Consider the following 20,164-nt stretch of genomic DNA (forward strand, 5'->3'; position numbering starts at 1 on the left):
CAGACCCTGTGTGGAAAACTCTTCAGTTGGCTGTGTTGTTCTTGGCATGGCATGAAGAAATGACAACATTACCCTTCCTGCTAAAGGAAAGTTGTTCCCTGTGGGGTCAAGGTAGAAGGTTCATTCAGGATCAAAAAGTAACATGGGCCAGAGGTACTCCAAAACAACTGTGTATTATTTTTTGGAGGAAAAAAAAACCTTCCTCTTGCAATGCACGCACTGGCTGTGAAATTTCTAGATGCTCAGGAGAACAATATAAAGATACATAATTACTTAAATGCAAGGAAGAAATGGGATTATCTTGCACTCTGTGCAAATAAAACTGCGCCCGGAGGGTACTGCTTCAAGATAATCGCTGTGGGCGACATTTGTCTGTAACAACAAGAACTAAACTTTCTGATTTAAAATGACGGTTCACGCTAAATTTCTTCCAAAAGGAAAGTCATACAGGTTCGGAACAGCATGAGGGTGAGTACATCTTTTTGGGTAAACTGTCCTTTAAAAAGATAGTCCACACTAAATTTTAAATTCTGTCATCATTTAGAAAGAAAGAAAGAAAGAAAGAAAGAAAGAAAGAAAGAAAGAAAGAAAGAAAGAAAGGTGGTAACCAAACTGCTTCGATTCCAACTGACTTCCATTATTTATTTGACCAATCAAGTCAATGGGAACTGACTTTGGCTATCAACATTCTACAAAATATTTTCTTATGCTCCCCAGAAGAAAGAAATTATACAGATTTGGAACAACATAAGGGTAAATATTAAGATCCCACTTCTTTCCACGTTATTCAAAGTGGTCGGAGAGAAAGAAACATCACACCAACAGCAAATCAACAAACTCGTACAAAATTACGTTTGTTTGGAAAGACAAACACAAAAAAAGTCTTGTTTGTTTACCTGTGTGTGTGTTTGTGTTCAGCTTTGTTTGTGATCTGTGGTGTATTTTTCATACCCAAGTCATGAACTGTCCTTTAAAAAGATAGTCCACACTAAATTTTAAATTCTGTCATCATTTAGAAAGAAAGAAAGAAAGAAAGAAAGGTGGTAACCAAACTGCTTCGGTTCCAACTGACTTCCATTATTTATTTGACCAATCAAGTCAATGGGAACTGACTTTGGCTATCAACATTCTACAAAATATTTTCTTATGCTCCACAGAAGAAAGAAATTATACAGATTTGGAACAACATAAGGGTAAATATTAAGATCCCACTTCTTTCCACGGTATTCAAAGTGGTCGGAGAGAAAGAAACATCACACCAACAGCAAATAACTTGTAATAATATATCATAATATCACTGTCTTTACTGTATTTTTTATCAAGTAAATGCAACCTTGGTGAGCATAGGAGATTTCTGCAAAAACATTAACAAAAATCTTACCAAACCCAAATTTTTGAAGTGTAGTGTAATGTTTTTTTAATGACTCAATTAAATGACTTCAATGACTTCAGTGATCATGGAACATTATTTGCAGTCCTTAAGTACACAAGAATCTGGCAAGGCAAGTGAAAAAAATACTCATAATGTGATTTTTATTTCAGCATCCTTCTCAATTAAATGTTTATTAAAATCAAATGTTTACATCAGTCTAAAACTATTGTTTCATTTTAATTCATCAATTAATCAAAAAATAGGCTGCAATTAATGGCATCCTTTGTTTCTTTACAAACAGACTAAGATAATCCTTATTCTGTGCTGTCACAGACTATGTCGATGTGTTTGTAATTAATGGTATTTTTATCAAAAACTGTGTGTAAATACAGTAGCAAACCGTTAGGGCAAAAATTTAAACAGTGCAAAAATCCTCTCCAAGGCACTCATGTGGAATGTTTACAACATTCAAACTTACATTTAATCTTCAAAGTTCGGTGCCACTGGGGGCTGAGCTCTGGTTTGCAACCCTGTCTGTTTCACAGACCAAGAACAAACCCTAAACACTCAGAATGAAATAACAAAGCACAGCCCAGAACTAGTCGTTAACAGCCTTCGGAGTACCAACATAGTTGATTCCTGAGGAAAATTGGCAGGTTGTGACTAGCTGGAGTGTGGGCATCATAAATGCATGTGCTCAGAGCTCTGGTCACTGTCGTGACTGTCGTCCTCATTGCTGGGCGAACCCATGGGATGGTGCAGTCCGACCACTGGGGAGAACTCAGAAGGCAAGAGAGTTTCTTTCCTTACGTTCACCAGTTCTTTCTCCCGCGCAGCGGCTCCCTGCTGACCTCCCTTCACCCGCTTCCACTTCATCCGTCTGTTCTGGAACCACACCTTTACCTGCGTGCAAGAGAATTACTGTTAAAGCAGTCATAAGTAGAAAGCAAACAGGATGGAGAATTTTATTTCACATTTAAATTCAAGTAGGTAGAATTAAAATGGAATGAAATAAAAAAATGGTGTCATTTTTAATAGTACTTCTCAATAGTATTTCTCAGTATGAATTGCCCATAAATGTTATTTTGGTATCATTGATATACTATTATATATTTAGTTAATATTTTGAATTAGATTAGATTTTTATATTTTCTGTTTTCATTTTAATTTTAGTTAAACTTTTAGCTTTAAAAAATAAATAAATAAATACATTGTTTATACATATAACAAAAAATTTGAAATGTTGCCTCTGCCAATTAATGAACATTTACATTTTAGTTTTTGATAACAACCCTGCACACAAAATATGAGGTATTTCCATTAGATTTGCAATTTAAAAAGCTACTGATATAAATTTGTATATCGTTTATAAATATTTTCATACAGTTAATAAATTAACCATTTCATTGACTATAGGAAAGAACTTAACAAATGCTCTAATTCAATGTTTTATTTAATTAAACGGAATAATCATAATATTAAATACAATTTTATATATTTAGTTTTGTGTATTTGCATTTATTTCATATTACACATCTTTATTTTAATTTATTTTACATTATCTGAAAACTGTGGACACATTTGTGCTGCTGTCTGGCAACATTTAAATGTTTTGAATTTAACAGTTTTTGAATGGATTTTAACAATTTCAGAAAAATGTCAAATTATTTGAGGTACATTTTTTTTATTTTGCATTGTTTACAGTAGGTAAAAAAATAAGTAATTTTGTTTTCTGCAACTGCAAGGGAGTCAATTCTTATATTCTGAAATTTTCCCAACCCTGTATTATATTAAGAATACTTGTAATAATAATTATGAACAAATAAATGTTGTATACCAAATATCATTCAAGTAAAAACAAATGAATAAATAAGTGTTGTTTGCTTATTAGGAGATACATTTTTGGCAAAGCTATTATACAGTAGTCAATTACGCACAATATTTATGGGACTTTATTGGTCTCTTAGCAACACAAGAGCCCAAAATCTGCATCAGGGAAACTCAACGCCACTTTGTGGGAACGTGTGTTAGGGTGTGTGCTATGGCACTTTCCAGAAAGAGTTGTTTTGGCACGCAGACCCCCACTCTAAAACCACCATCATGCCCTCTGTATCAGTACTCCCTTCAAACTACATGCGTGTATCAGATTGGATGAGCGACAGATTTAAAGATTTCTCTCAAAGACTTCTGCCAACACAGCACTCAGATCCCACACGTATAGACCACTAAAACACCTAATTTCATATCTTCTTTTAGTCTTTAAAGCAACTGTGGATCTGGTGGACTCTTGTGTTTTTCTTCTCGAGCAGATTTCTGGGAAGTTTGGTGGATCAGCAATATGATTGGCTCTGTGGGGCACTATCATTGGCTCTCTAGGCTATTTCCACCTGGTCAGTTATGTGCTGATGCAAAACTCCTGGTCGCTCATTGGTCCAAGTTCCAGGTCCTGACTTGACACTTTGCTCTGTATTTGTGCCTCCGCTGGGATGATCAAGCTGCTACCTAAATCAGATCTGGACCGAGTGGCGGCGCCTCACCCCCCACCTCTGGCTTGACAGGGGGACTATTTCAGGCTGAGAGGGTTATTTTAGGAAGCGCAGCACAGGTATTTTAGAGTGAGCTTTTAACTGAGTCGGCAGATTACCTTACATGACAAAAACAGTTAGATGAAGTGTGATCACTTTTTTTTTTTTATGCAATTCTTTGGATTAGTAACTACAGGTTTTACGGATCTGTGCACATTTCCCATTTCATTTATATTATTTCATAACAGTATGCATTTGTCTACATATTCAAAGTTCAAAGTATTTGTGTGTGTGTGTGTGTGGAATAAATATAAATATAATACAGCGAAGGTACACAGAAACGGTTGGTTTTCAGACTTTGTTGTTTAAGATCTGAGATCAACCCACATCCACAAATTTATTGGATCTGTGCTGGGAGTTATTGGATAGGAAGCAGTTGTGTGGAGGAGTAGCAAAGAAAAAGGGGAATAAAACACAAAAATGCAAATCCTAAGTGAGTTGCATATACAGTAAACCTTCTTTTTATGTCAAGACTCAGCTGGAATGAATCTAAACTCTGGAATGGCTGTGTGGGATGTGTGGGCCATTTTGAAGCTATCTATCTATCTATCTATCTATCTATCTATCTATCTATCTATCTATCTATCTATCTATCTATCTATCTATCTATCTATCTATCTATCTATCTATCTATCTATCTATCTATCTAAACTAAAATGATTCCATGATTATTCAGAATTTTTGTGACAACATGCCTCAACAACAGGGCATGTCTATGGGGCAAGTTGTCACAATGAAGTCTGCCATTAAACAGCTACTACTGTCTTTGCAATAAAGTATGACCAGTAAATTTATGAAATTGAAAAATGCCCAATTCAACAGAAATTGTAATTTCAATATTGAAAATACTTTTCAATTTGTTTGAAAAAAAAAAGTTAAAAAATGTTTTTACTCTAAATTTTATAGTAACTGAGATACTATACACCTCTGTTGCAACTAGCCCCAGTCTCCTCTATATGCTTTCCATTGTCACTATTTTGAAAGGTTTATATGATTGCAAATGCAGTTAATTAGCAGATGGGAAAATTGGATGCCTTTGAATGAATGTAATATGCAATAAAAAATGTGCATGTGGACCCTGGTTCAAGTCCAGCCTAGATCGTGTCCCACTCCTGTTGTTCCTCTCTCTCTCTCTCTCTCTCTGTCACTTTCTCTCTGTTTTATCTAATAAAAGTCATTCAAAAATGTTCTTAAATTCAAAGAAACCTATAATATATACAAAAAAAGTGTGTTCACATGCATAAATCAAATATAATGTATCTTGGAACCTGAGATTTAACATCATGGCTACATTAGACAGTTTATCAGACTTCACTGTCATTATTTACATGATTCAATATGCATTTTTATTTACCTCTTTTTTTCTTTTTTTAAGTAGCAAGCCTAACAAATAGACTGGACCCCTCAACAAAGAGCCCAGTGTAAAACACATAACTAATTTTTTATGTAAAAAAATTTCTCTTTAAAAGATAAATATTTTGAGATTTATATTAGTAAATGAGGTCATGTTATATAATTTGTTGAAACTTACTAACATTTAGCATTGCGTTTATCACTTTATACGACTTTAAGTGAAGTCAGCCTTTGCAAAGCCTTTTTATTTTTTTTTACCAGCCAAGCAAAGAAATATTTTCAAAGCCAATGGAAGTGCCAGAGTTATGTCTGTTGGTAACATGTGAAAACAGGCTCAGCATTGAACGTACTTGTCTCTCTGTGAGGTCAAGGTTGACAGCGATTTCGTAACGTCTAAGCCTTGTCAGATAGTTGTGGTGAGCGAATTCTGATTCCAGTTCTCGAATCTGTTCCTTGGTGAAGGCTGTGCGCTCCTTCCTAGGTTTACTGCTCACGTCTGACTTATAGCTCCCATCCTGGGAATCTGAAATGAAAAACAGATCACTTTCCAGCCACTGTAAATGCTCTGAAAAAGAAAAGGAGAAAAGAAAAAAACATTAAGGGAAAGCAAAGGGGTGAAAAAATAAGATGGTGTGATAAACTGCAGGGCTCTGAAATAAAATAAACGAACAAAAATAAAAATGAAAGCGGAACAATTTGGCCTGCCAATCACCTTTTATTATGGCGATATGACTCTGGTGTTTTTAGCAGGCGGAGAAGGGCCAGAGAACGGAGCACATGCTCTCAAATCTGGCCTGAATCAACAGGGCTTCGTTCACACTCTTCAACAATCAGATCAATTTATTCTTCATTTTCCACACACGTCTCCTTTAACAGAAAACATGAAACTTTCCCAAGGAACATTTCTGATTGGTCCAAAAATGATCAAATTCAACCTTGATTGAGGCTTGTCATACAATATATTAATAGTTAGAGTAATATATAAAGTTATGATGCATCTATATTATTGAGGTAAAATTAATCTCATAATTTATTACTTTAAATACTACAGTTAAAAATAAATTATAAAGAATAAAAGAAATGAGAGATTATCATGACCAAAATATGTCAATTCCAGGGCAAATAATTGATTGTATTTTTATTTTATCAATAATTATTTTTGCCATGTTAGAATAGCAATTGGCTAAAGCAATTGTTTAAAAAAAATACTTTATTTGTTAACATCTAAATTAACTGATTTTATTCCAATCTAAAATATTATTTAGTCACTAAATCAACCTAAATCAATTAGGTTTTTCCAACAAAACTAAATTTAAGGGATTGATCAGGTAGAAATAGCTTTTTAATAGATAACAAATCACAGGTCACAGCAATGTATACATATGGGAATAGCAACCAATAACATTCCCATTATTACACAATTCCTTATAATTTTATGTACATTTTCTTAGGCCTACACTCTTAAAAATAAAGGTGCTTCAAAAGGTTCTTCAAGCGATGCCATAGAAGAACCATTTTTGGTTCCACAAAGCACCATTCAGTCAAAGGTTCTTTAAAGAACCATCTCTTTATTACGGTTTTGTAATCTGAAGAACCTTCTTTTGCCACAAAGAACCTTTTGTGAAACAGAAAGGTTCTTCAGATGTTAAAGGTTCTTTATGGAACCATTTAGACAAAAAGGTTCTTCTATGGCATCGTGAAGCACCTTTATTTTTAAGAGTGTACTGTAAGTTTGAATTTCACACACAGCCCTTTTCTTTTCTACCCAACTAATCTTCAAATCTCAAAATGTTTGCTTTTTTTAATTATGTGACTAACAGCGTAATGAAAACACTAATCAGTTAATAGACAGAGAGAGTCTGATACAAAAAAATTCTTTAAAGGAAAATATGTTTCCAATGAATATCTTTTGGCTTGCCATTCAGGGATGGTTGTGATTTAGATGTCACATTTTTGGTTCCTTTGAAACGGGCATAAAAATACAACTGCTCTAGAAATCCGAGGTTTTTACAGAACACAAGATTATAAGATTTGAAACTCATATTTCATATCCAACATCACTTTTCGGAATAATCTATAATCTGTTCAGCCTATCGCTGCAATATCTGGTTATGTGACACGGCTCTAAATGGAAACCACACCGGCTTTGATAACTGCCAACAGACTGGAGGAAACTGGATTTGGTATAAAGGCACAGCAAGAGCCAACAGGAGCCTTCTGGAAATTTCTACTACCATTGGGCATATCCATCAGTATGCCATCATGCCATAAATTACAGGCACCTGGCTGAAAAGTGACTGCCCCTTCATGGCATGACTAAACTGACAGAAAACAATCTTAGATGTATAGTATAAGCAGGAGTAATTCAGTTCATCTAGTGTAAAGGTGAAAAAAAGTTAACTAAATCTTTTTAAACACAGAAGTGACCTTTTTCCTGAAGACATTCACTCTGTTCACAATTCCACTTTATACGGCAAGATCTGTGTGTTCGTGCAAAACAACCAAGTTACATTTTCTGCGCCGATTTAAATACTGTATGTCAGTGTCAAACCACTTAGACCACTAGGTGTGACATTTTCCATTGTTCTTGAAAGATTACGTTTAAATACAAATTCTTCAGCTGCAACTTTAACTGTTTTCCCCAGCCGTAAATGGTGTGTATGTGTTTGGGGGTATCAAAAGCGCAGCTGCGGGCAGTGTGAGCATTTAACAGCGGCTTTCACCTGTGGTCTATTAAAGACCTAAGGGTAAATGCCAGAGTGACTTACACCTCTGAGACTGATGAGAGAAAGTAACAGAGCAGCCCTACAGCAGCAGGCCCTGCTATTAAAACACTACTGTGCCGTGTCCAGCCAAGTCAGGATTCTGGCCCTGCATTTTGTTTAATGAACCTTAAATTTGTTCTCATATCATGAAGCATTCTCTCTAAAAGACTACGAAATATCAAGCTGCTTTTGACCATATTTATAACAACTACTCAGTTTGATTTATTTGTAAATTTTGCACGTTCCTCTACACGGTTCATGGATGGATTAGAGTGGTTTGTGTCTGCGTGGATTTGATCTCAACGTCAGATGTAAAAATTATTGACACTCTTTTGCTTATGTCTTTTCTAACAGAGAACAGTTGTATGAAATGATGAATGAAAATAAATGGTGTAGGATTTACTTTTCCACTCAGAAACTGCAAATAAATTTCACAAATTACAATGAAATGACAAGTAACACATTGATTTAAATAACTTTGAAAAATAATTTGTTACAGTGCGGCAGACCATTTTTGTTGAAATTGTCTTGATATGGACTAAACTGTATAAATAAAAATATCTTAATTGTTATTTGAAATTTGAAGTTTAAAATAAAGTTATTTAATTCTTTGATAATTATTTTCCTATTTTAAATCATTTTATTTATGTCAAAATGTAATGGTACATTAATCTTTGAATTCTTTCTGAATATTACACAATAAACTATTAAAATAAAACAAAATTATTTTCTAAACATATAATTTGGTGTATGGATGCATTTCTCCTTAATATTTATTCAAATACATTATCACAATTAAACTCCAAATCTCAGTTCTGAGTACAGATTACAGAAAATAAACAATACAACAAATATTATTAAAAAAAAAAAATTATTTGTGATTGATAAAAGTCTTTTACTATTCTGAATAAATCTGATGAGTAATAAAAGAAACAATATTCAGTTCTTGAGTCATGGAAAACACTTGAATTATTCATACTGTAATAATCATAATAATTGATTAACTATAAAAAAATAAAGAAATAAAATCAAGTTCACACTGCCTTTTTTACTGAATGCATATGAACACGGAAGAAAACGTTTTGAGTTGCGTACCTGAACTGTCACTCTTTCCTTTGCTATTCCGTCGCTCCGGCTCAACAGGTGACATGGTTTGTCTCCCGTATTCTCCAGACACACACGACACCCCAGAAGGGTCACTTCCAGAGAGTGCTGGGTTCCCCGTGCAAAGGCCCTGCGAACCTGCTCCTCCTGCACCGCACAGTTCTGGAGCCGCGGCATCAGGGTGCGGCAGGCAGAGGCCGTGGCGCTCGCTGTTGATCGACGGCATCTGCGGCACATGCCAGGAAGGCTGATGCTGTGAGTGGTGTGGATGCTGCGGAGCGGGGTGAACTCTGAGATGAGGTCCTCCGAAGCCACCCTCCTCCCCCGCGTAGCTGCAGGGCGGCGAGGGTCCCGGGAGGTCGGGGTAGGAAATGTGGTCAGAGCGGCCGTGCAGGGCAAGGGAGGACTGGGTGAACGCTGGGTGCAAGGCTTGGGACGGGGCATACGGGCTCCGAAGGCATGCGAACAAAGAGTGATCCATGTCTCTATAGTATCTACAAATCCACTTAACTCCGTGAGCAGGAAACCAGGGAACCCCCAAAATCACACAGCCTCACACCCGTGGCCACCGTAGTCCAGGAGACAACGGCGAAAGGAAGAGGGGGCGGGCAGCGATGAAAGGCAAGGCCTCCGGTAATCCTGAGCATGCAGCCCGTTGCCAGGCCGAAAAAGAGGGTAAACACACACAGCCTGCAAGAGGAAGCTCGGGTGACAGACAGGAGAGAGAGAGAGAGAAAGAAGGAGAGGGAAAGACAGAGCCGTCTGGGCCCGACTGGATACAGCGCTTCTAGAGAAGTGGAGTTGGAGTGAGGGAACGAGGGAAGGGGGGTTGAACCGAGGTGCTGGAGGAATGGATGTTATATATATAGGGCGTAACATGAGAGGGAGGTTGGGTCGCAGGCTCCTCGCTACTGACCACATGCATACAATCTTCCTCCAGAACGGCAAGGTACAATAAGTTTGAGGCCAGCCAACTAGTTCCGGGCTCGTGAAAACTGGGGTATGATATTTTGGACCCGGGCTATCCGATCCCACGGACACTTTTTCTGAGAAATGATTTGCATAAGCAGCCAAAAAGTGAGTGTGGAATGGATCGAAGGGGTAATGGGGGTCTTAGGGGTGGGACGGGCAATGGGGTGAGGGGTTATGGGGTGCTATCCGGTGTCTATCTGTCTGCACATTTACCCAAAATCATCTACATTGACAGCATCATCTTGTAAATTTATGGAATGAATTCGGAATAAAGGATAATTTATCCACTAAAATATCAGCACAACTACAATATTTGACATAACAGCTTAAATGCATGTGACAGAATAAAAATTATGGAATATGGAATATGGATTATATTGTGGATAAAATCTGTTAAAAGGAAAAGCACAGAAAAAAAGATGTTGTATTTTGAATTAAATTCATTAACACAACTAATCAAATTCAATACCGACAGTCTGTCTACCCTGCAATATTTCAGAAATATAAAACTAATCCAAATGGCAAACTAATCTTGCTGTTGCAGACATAAAACGATAAGCAGATTTCTATAAATCTATCTAGCAACAGATACGCTGGAGTTTTGCTGGTCACTTGCATAAAAATATCCTTGAGAACACAGATGCCGTTCATTCTCATGTGTATTTCTCAGATGGAAAGCCATAATTCTCTGCCAGAATGCTCAGTGAAACCGAAAACTTGAAAGAGCGTTTGTGTCACAAATGTGTTTGGGTTTGAGCAAGGCATGAAAACTCATTTAATGATCTAAGCTGACAGTACAGGAAAAGTACATATTTTAATGAACATGTTACTGAAAACAAAAACAATTTTATTGACTTTCATTCAATTTTCATACAGCAAAAATTCAGAACAATCAAATGAATGTTATTGGTTGGAGGAGCAATCCTTTTTTTTCACCATTTTAATTTCACTTTATAGATTTCAGCCACAATGAAATAACAACTCACAGCAATGCAGAGATCATAAAGGATCTAATTTTTTTATTTGGTGGAAACTTGCTGAAGAAAGTGTTGCTCATGAATGCACTGTAATTACAAAGATGCTGGAAAAACAGGGAAAACACATTTAATCTCCTTTCAATGTCTAATAAAGCTATTAAAATATAGTCTTGTGGCAAGTTCATTGTTTATAATTTCAGAATAATTTTTTGCAACTCTTGTCCATGATTACTTAGCTGTACATTTAATTAAAAATAAAAGGCATTGGGATTCTTTAGTGGATAAAAATAATACTTTTAGCCCAGTTTTACTGAATCCAGAACTCGCTTGGACTGGTAATTTAACACTTTTATGAGCAGTGTAGCTCAGCTGGTGTAAAAATATAATAATAATAAATCAAATAAAAAGTAGCTAGTTGTAGACTTTCCACCCAGCAGTATTAGCTTGAAAAGGCAGCAGTATTTTACACAGACATTAGCTGTTCTGTTTTCAACCCAAACTTTGCAATTCAATAACTTATGCTTTGTAGTTCAGAAATATTGACCGCTGTCGATCTTGTCCACGCGTCCTTTACATTCAGCTCTATCTCTACATTTAGATGACTGTGGCGAACCGAACATGCACATGTGCCTGAACCCAGAGAGGAAATAAGGTTCATTTTGAGGGGAAATGACTTTAGCAGACCACCAAGATCCGATGTGGGTGTTGCTGCTCGACTCAGAGTGACTGTTATGTTCAGTGGTCCTGTATTAAGCTTCAAAAGAAAATATAGTGTTTATTTAACAAATTAGGCCAATTAGTCGTTATGTAAAGTAATCTCCGAGAATGGCCCCCGGGTGCGTATTAATGTTCATATGGTTTGGGTTTTGCCTCAGACCCTGCGCCATGTCATTGCCCCCAGGCCTCTGAGCAGTTATGCGAGTCTCCTGTCTTTTAGTTCCTCGTTCTCTCGCTCTCTGCGGGTCCAAGGCCTAAGCCTCCATAATAGCTAACTGCTAATTTGACAGTTCCCCGGGGAGAAGGGATTTTCTGCAGGTGAGTCCTCTCACCTGGTGGCCAGTTGTTGAACGTGTGTGTGACACAAGGTTGAGCTTGTCTGACAGGCTAATACTTATTAGATTTTGTTGGATTTTGAAGAGGCCTCTCCAGCCTGTCAGAGTCAATCAGACATGTATGAGAGTAAAACCAGACAGATGATTGTTAAAATAGAGCGGCGATGCTTTCTGGGATTTTATTTTTGTCGTTTTGGAAGCAAATTGGAAGTTTGAGTGATAATAGTGATTTAGTGTCATGTGTTTCATAATGTTATTTGTAGTCTTTAAGATTGCATCGGTTTGTCATTCTATACATTGTAATTTTCGTGTCACTCTGTTCGGATGATTTTAAAACACATTCTACTTTTTAAAAGGCCCCGTGACATTCATTAGCCGAGTGGAAAAGGAGCTCAGAGATGAAAACACTAACTCTGGTATCTGTTAATGCCAGACCTCAGACAGACATTTCCAATAGGATACTCTAAGAGGCTTTAGTGTAATGTGCACTGCTTTGTAATGAGAGGGTGAAAGGAGTCGAAGGAGGAGGAAGTGATGCGTTTCATATTAACACATAAAGACTGAGAAAATATAGAGTCTTCAGAAATCCCTGTTACGCTTGAGTCACTTTGTGTAGCAATACTGCTATTAAAATAAAAAATGTTGTCATACGATCCAACAAAATCCATTCTTCAACACTTTGATATTCTTTCTAGTTATTATTATACTTGATCAACATTGTGTGTATGAAAATAATTCAATGTCTAAAATAAATGCTATTATAAAGTAGCACTAAATCTTAAAAGATTATTCAAACCTCCATTCACAAATGCAAAATTGATAACTTGCGAAATTGTTTTGCAAATGTTTCACAAAAGGAAAAAAAAATGTCTTGAAATATTCACAGATATCAAATACACATGCAACTGAAAATAATTTTTAAATGTTCATTTGAATTAACATGATAAAAACATGACAGAGAACATGATATATTGATTAAAAAACACATTAATGGAATATTTTAAATAAAAAATGTAGTTGTATTTTATGTGTATTTATGACAGAAAATGTGACTTCATTGTATAGCTGAACTGTATAAGGAATCAGCTTTCTGTATGTACATTTAAATACCTTAAATATTTTGACATATAAAATATAAAAAAATATTTAATGTATTTAAGTGTACAAATATCAGTCAAGATCAAGATCAACATTTATGTCATGTAATCTTTAATATTTTAATTTCTTATTTATTCTTTTATTTTTATGTACTATATACACTATTATAAATAAATCAATTAATTAATTCCAGCTACTTCAACTTACATTTTTAAGAATAATCAAACTGGCAGTGAAAGTTATTTCAACTAAAATTATATTACATTAGTTGCAAATTTTTTTTTTTTTAAATCAGTCGAAATTAGTTAAAAAAAAATGTTTTAAGTTTAATCTATAGTGTAACTTTAAAAAAAAATGAAGTTGAAATTAAACCAATTTGATAATTTAATGGAAAAACAAATGTTGCCATTACTTATTGATTACATCATACCATTTCTACCATCTAATAATTCCACCAACCCATTTATTAAATCAATGATTTATAATTTAGTTACCGAACTTGTTACTGATGTATTTGCAATGGCCACTGTGCTACAAGAATTATGAAATTAAAATTAAACATAAAAAAAAACTTTATTGAAAAAAAAGTATCCAATCAGAGTTAATCTGAAACTCACTGTGTTTTAAAGAGCCTGAAACACACATAACAACTGAGGGTATGTGTTTCCTCAGCCAGACTATCTGATTGAGCCTGTAGAGTCAATCGGTCTGCACTCATGACACGAGCTGAGACTAATGCATTCCATGCAGAGCCTACACTTCAACGATGCCTTTAAAATGGAATTTGTTTCTGGTGGCCACAGAGATGGAATACTGGCATATGTTAGTGACTGAAAAGGAAAAAATGAACTATGACTATACCAGCTTTGCTTTCTACCTCCAGTGCGACACGTTGTTCTAATAGTAGAAATAATTCTGAAAAGTCAAGTTGACATCTTATGATTTAATGGCTTCCCTTCTTCATGCAATGGCCCAGATCCTAAACTAGATTTGACTTTGCTTATGGGTTTTGTATCACTACCTTTTTTTTCTTCTTTCTTTTTCATCTCCATACTTTTTAGTCACAGAGCTGACGCTAATGATTTTCATACAAATGTCTTTAACAGGCGCAATCTCAGAATTTTCCTCGCTGGGATTCTACTGCCATGACATCAATCTCAATTCAAGTTTATGTGCCTTAATCATTCTTGTTCATTACTAAAATACAGCCACCAGGACTCACACATCAAACCATGAAGGACACATTACCTCACTGCTCTTCTATGGGGAGTTTTCCTTAGAGATTTACAGATTTAGGATTTGCTTGTTAAAAATACTGCTAACTGTGAAGGACAATCACTGTCAAACTGCTGATTACTAGGCCTGGGGCTGCTATGAATATTTTCATCATAATTTGACATTCACTGTGAAAAGTTAAAGACACCCTCAATCTTTAGGCAGCCTTTAAGGTGCTACAAATAGGCCTACCCTATTATATAAAGAACTTCAATATATCATAAGTCTCTTATGCTCACTAAGGCTGCATTTATTTAATCAAAAATAGAGTAAAAACTGAAATATTGTGAAATACTATTACTATTTTTATTATTTAATATTATTACTATTCAATAGTTTTCTGTTTGAATACATACAATTTATTCCTGTGATTGTAAAGCTGATTTTTCAGCATCATTAGGCTTACTCCAGTCTTCAGTATGGAAGGTTTCCATCACTGAATCAAAAATAAAATAAAATAAAGAAATAAAAATAAAGGTAATTGTGACTTTTTATCTCACAATTTCTCACAACTGTGTTTACGCAATTCAGATTTTTTTCCCCTCAGAATTGTGAGATTTAAACTTGCAATTGTGAGTCATAAAGGCAGAATTGCGTGATATAAACTCACATTCATCATATGTATAGGCACGTTTTTTATATAGGGATAGTTTTGCAGAAATGTATTTAGAGGCACGTATTTCGAATGAGCCTATATAGTCTTCCATACTTCAGTGTCACGTGATCTCTCAGAAATCCTTCTAATAAACTGATTTGCTGCTCAAGAAACATTTCTTTCTTATCAATGTGTTAGATATTATTTTGTAAACTCTGGAAACTGTGATACATTTCAAGATTCTTTGATGAATATAAAGTTCAAAAGAACATGATTTAAATGTCAATTTCCTGCATCCTTTGCTCAATTAAAATAAAATATTATTATAAAATAAAATAAAAAAGTTCCTCAAAATGCTTCCGTTATGATGGGGTTACTGAGGCTCAAATTACAGGAAGCTCAAATGCTGCCTTCATTTGTACTGTGCGCACCATGTAAATTAATGGGGAAGCACTTTGGTTGTTAGACCTTTTGCAGTCTCAGAAAATCCTTCAGCCCAGAACAAATTTCTAGTCAAACTATTATTTATAAATATTTAACAACAACAAACTCTGTTTAAATGTTTAAAACCAGAACAAAATGTCTTCCATGGAAATTGCTAATCTATTTGACACATTGACAAACTGAACATGTATCTCTAGTGAAAGAAAACTAGCAGAAGATACCAACAGACGCTTTCCTCATCCAGCAACAAGTGTTTACATGTTAAAGTTTAGGAAATCATGCCTTTTCAAACAGCGTACCAACATAGGCTAAACGCTTCATTCATCCAGCTAATGACTGCTTGCATTTTTTTCTGTAATCAGGCCGGTTAATTTACTATTTTAGCCCTCAGAACGCTAATTCTGTTGGAAGATTAAGTGTAAACATTATTTGCGGCTGGCACCATCCTGCTGTAGCGATGCTGGGGCCTGTAAATATGTGAGCTCTTAACAGAAAGCCACAATCACATTGCTCTGAATACACCATTTTCTTTGCTAATGAGCCGTGTCACACCACCATGCCATGTTTACGGGGAAAAGGGTTCACCTCTTGTGGTCGCTGATTAATCTAGAAGAAAAAAAGAGGAAAGAGCAAACCACAAGTGTAACACATGCTCCATCTCTGTCTTTTTTTATACTGTATACAAACAGTTTCTATCTGCCAATGCCTTCTCCATACACTTTGTAAGAATCTGTCAATGCAAGTACACTCAGTTGCAGACACAAACACACATACTTACACCAGATAAAGCTAGATTAACCTGATGATGTGTTTACATGACATAAATCTACATAACTGAATAAGAGAAAATCTACATGATGCTACCTAAAATACTATAATCACATATGCTTTTATTGTCTGTTTTGTTTAAAAGCTTCAGAGAACGTCACACACAGTGGTGTGTCTCTTGGGAGATTTGTACACACAAATTTTAATAAAGGATACTGAATATGCTTTATATTATTGAATATAATTTTTACTAATTGGTTGACTGGATGATTCAATGACTCACTTGAGAAGAAATGCAGAATTGTGGCACAAAAAGAACATCGTATGTCACTTCCAAGGTAACAGGGAACATTCTCACAATGTTCTGCTAGGGTTCTCTCAAAGGTATTGTAACGGGGTGAAGAATCACACGACAAGTAATCTCAATCAATACCCCGGAGGGTGGATTTATTGGGGGGATGGGTGCTAGTGAGAAAGGTCCAGGTAGGTGCTCCGGTGCCGTGAGTGCTCTCTTCCGTCTTCCCAGTGCAGAGGGTCCGTGCAGTGCTCCTGTGGGGCTGGTCGGTCACACGCTGCTTTCTGTGGGAAAAATGAGAGGGCGAGTTAGTGCTCAGTCTCATGGAAGAATCTCCTAGATGGCACGGGGTCCTCTCGGCCGGGATCAGCTTCCTGCTGATGTAGATGATCGGATGCTCCTCACCCTCCTGGATCTGTGACAGGACGGCTCCCAGTCCTGTGTCAGAGGCATCCGTCTGCAGCAGGAAGGGGCAGCTAAAGTCCGGGGCTCGGAGGACGGGCTCCGAGATGAGGGCCCCCTTCACCCTCTGGAAGGCCTCCTCCGCTGCTGGTGTCCATTGTACCTTCTCCGGCTGCCCCTTCCTGGTCAAGTCTGTCAGGGAGTCGGCTAAAGAGGAGAAGTAGGGGATGAAGCAGTGATAATACCCCGCCAACCCTAGAAAGGCTCGTACCTGGGTCTTTGTCTCGGAGCGGAGCGTACCGCGGAGCGTACCGTTCTTCTCCTGCGGCTGAATGAGACCCCGTCCCACCTGGAAACCCAGGTCCTTCGCCTCGGAGAGGGCAAGGTGGCATTTGCGAGGGTTGGCGGTGAGTCCAGCCCTCCGGAGCTCCGAGAGCACCCTCCGTAACCAGTCCAGGTGGTCTTCCCATGCCTCGGAGTGGATCACGACGTCGTCCAGATAGGCCACGCCGTAGGCCTGATGGGGCCGCAACAGGATGTCCATCATCCGCTGGAACGTAGCGGGTGCCTCGGAGTGGATCACGACGTCGTCCAGATAGGCCACGCCGTAGGCCTGATGGGGCCGCAACAGGATGTCCATCATCCGCTGGAACGTGGCGGGTGCCCCGTGGAGGCCAAAAGGATGGGTCCGGTACTGCCAGTGGCCACTAGGGGTAGAGAAAGCAGTCTTAGGTTTGGCATTCTCAGAGAGGGGTACCTGCCAGTAGCCTTTGGTGAGGTCCAATGTAGAGATATACCGGGCCCTTCCCAGCCGGTCAAACAGTTCATCCACCCGAGGCATGGGGTATCCGTCGAACTCGGATTCAACGACGGAAGTCGTTACAGAAACGGAGGGTGCCGTCCGGTTTCGGGACCATCACGATGGGGCTGGCCCATGGGCTGCGTGATGGTTCTATCCCCCCCAACTTCAGCATCTGTTGAATTTCCTCCTCAATAGCTCGCCGACGAGCCTCAGGGACGTGGTAGGGCCATTGCCTGACGATGATCCCTGGCGGCATCCGGATGTCGTGCTGCAGGACATTGGTCCGCCCGGGAAGAGAGGAGAACACAGAGAACTGACTGACCAGGTGCTGCAGCTCCCTCTTCTGGGCAGCCGAGAGGTGGGGGTTGACGTCAACAACCACGGGATCAGAGATTGCGAGGGCCGCGAGCTGGTCTCTAGTCCCCATCCACTTCTCCAGGAGGTTAATGTGGTAGAGCTGCTCGGCTCTCCTCCTTCCTGGCTGACGCATTTGGTACGTCACCGGCCCAATCTTCTCCAGCACCAGATAGATCTACTTCCGGCGCTGCACGGTGGCGACGAGCTTCTGTGGCACATCAGCTGAGTTTGTTTGTTTCGTCTTGTTTTATTTTGTTTTGTTTTGTTTATTTGGTATTTGAAACCTATTGGGGCCTTCAAAGAAGCGTCTTGCAGTGCTTCTGTACGGGCTGATGTTCAATGCTTATTTGCTGCTACCAGTCGCGACACAGATCCTAACAACTGGAGAGCACGCCGTTGAGCAGACTGGCCCTGTTACTGGGGTTTTACACTATAGTCGGGAACAACTCTGGCAGCTGAGACAACATGGTGATCGAATTTCACTGGAATTACCAAGAGAGTGTACAAGGGGGAATAAAACAATAAGGAGACGGAGGAGAGGTCGGCATGCCGGGGTGAGGCTGAAGGTCCGGGCCCGAGGTAACAAACTGCCTCTACCGACAGTGATATTTGCCAATACACGGTCTCTTTCCAAGCAACTACCGGAACTTCAGTCGGCTGTGAGGTATTTCACTGAGTATAGAGACAGTTGTTTGCTGTGATTTTACAGAAACATGGCTTAAAGACACGATTGGTAACTTTTTACTTCGGGTTGCGGGTTTCAGTGATCCTGTGAGAACTGATCGTGATCCACTTGTAACTGGGAAGAAAGTTGGTAGAGGTGTGTGCGTCTACGTAAATGAGAGATGGTGCAAGAACTACACAGTGCGGGAGTCTTACTGTTCTGAAGATATTGAACTTCTGTCCTTGTCATTTAGACCCTTTTACCTCCCTAGGGAGTTTGGACAACTGTTTATACCTGTCATCTATATTCATCCATGGGCAAACTTCCAGGCTGCGGCAAACCTTATATATGATGTTGTTGCTTGGTTGGAAAACATTGCACCAGACGCTCCTAAATTTGTACTGGGGGATTTTAATGGTTGTTCTATAGCGCATGTACTGCCTCATTTTTATCAGTCCATTTCTTGTCCCACTAGGGGAGAAAGGGTACTTGATTTGTGTTTTGGAAATATTAAGAATGCGTATAAGGGGTACTCAAAACCACCCTTGGGTGATTCAGACCACAATGTGATACATCTGGTTCCTCTTTATAAACAGCGGCTTAAAACCAGCAAGCCTGAGCTGAGAACCATCCAGATATGGAATGAGGAATCTGTGGACTGTCTTAGAGGATGTTTTGATTGTACAGCATGGCATGTCTTTATAGATACTAGTGAAGACATAAATGAGCTAAATAATGTGGTGACAGATTATATGAATTTTTGTGTGGCTAATGTCATTAAAACTAAATGTATTAAAAGGTATCCAAATGACAAGCCATGGATAAATGGGGAATTAAAAGCAGCATTGAAGAAGAAAAAGCAAGCTTTTCAGACAGGCGATAGAGCACAGGTTAAAGTAATGCAAAAAGAAATTAGGCAAATTTTAACCAGTGTTTAATTACCCCTTTTTAGGAGATAAGGATATTAAAATGTGAAATATGTGAAGTTTAATCTTGAACGAATGAAAACCACAAATGCAGAATGCTGAAATGAAGTAAACTTTACTAGTATGTACAATGCTTGCTTTTAAGAGACTTTATATGAGTATTAACACAACTTTTATAGATGGTGTCCTCATGTGATGAATTAAAGCCTCTTGTTAATGTATGCACGCTCCGCCCCGCAAGAAGTCGATTGGAAGCCAGCGTCAGGGGACAGACTTATGCCACAGAGCAAAACCCCAATGCAGGACAGACTCCTTGCTTGCTTGCTTCTTCTCCTGCTCTCACCTGTCGCTGTGTTAG

General features: G+C 38.1%; 1 protein-coding gene across 1 annotated transcript; it reads right to left on the reverse strand.

Annotated features, from left to right (window-relative positions):
* Window positions 1-1,639: 1,639 nt before the first annotated feature.
* On the reverse strand, window positions 1,640-9,807 carry LOC107568803 (homeobox protein MOX-2-like). Its single transcript, XM_016254789.1, has 3 exons — window positions 9,171-9,807; window positions 5,661-5,833; window positions 1,640-2,275 (listed from the first exon to the last, which is right to left on the reverse strand). The coding sequence occupies exons 1-3, from the start codon at window positions 9,658-9,660 to the stop codon at window positions 2,054-2,056; spliced, it is 885 nt and encodes a 294-aa protein (XP_016110275.1). The 5' UTR covers window positions 9,661-9,807; the 3' UTR covers window positions 1,640-2,053.
* Window positions 9,808-20,164: the final 10,357 nt, after the last annotated feature.

The sequence above is a fragment of the Sinocyclocheilus grahami genome, unplaced genomic scaffold (genome assembly GCF_001515645.1).
Source record: "Sinocyclocheilus grahami isolate Dianchi unplaced genomic scaffold, SAMN03320097.WGS_v1.1 scaffold1281.1, whole genome shotgun sequence".
Lineage (NCBI taxonomy): Eukaryota > Metazoa > Chordata > Actinopteri > Cypriniformes > Cyprinidae > Sinocyclocheilus > Sinocyclocheilus grahami.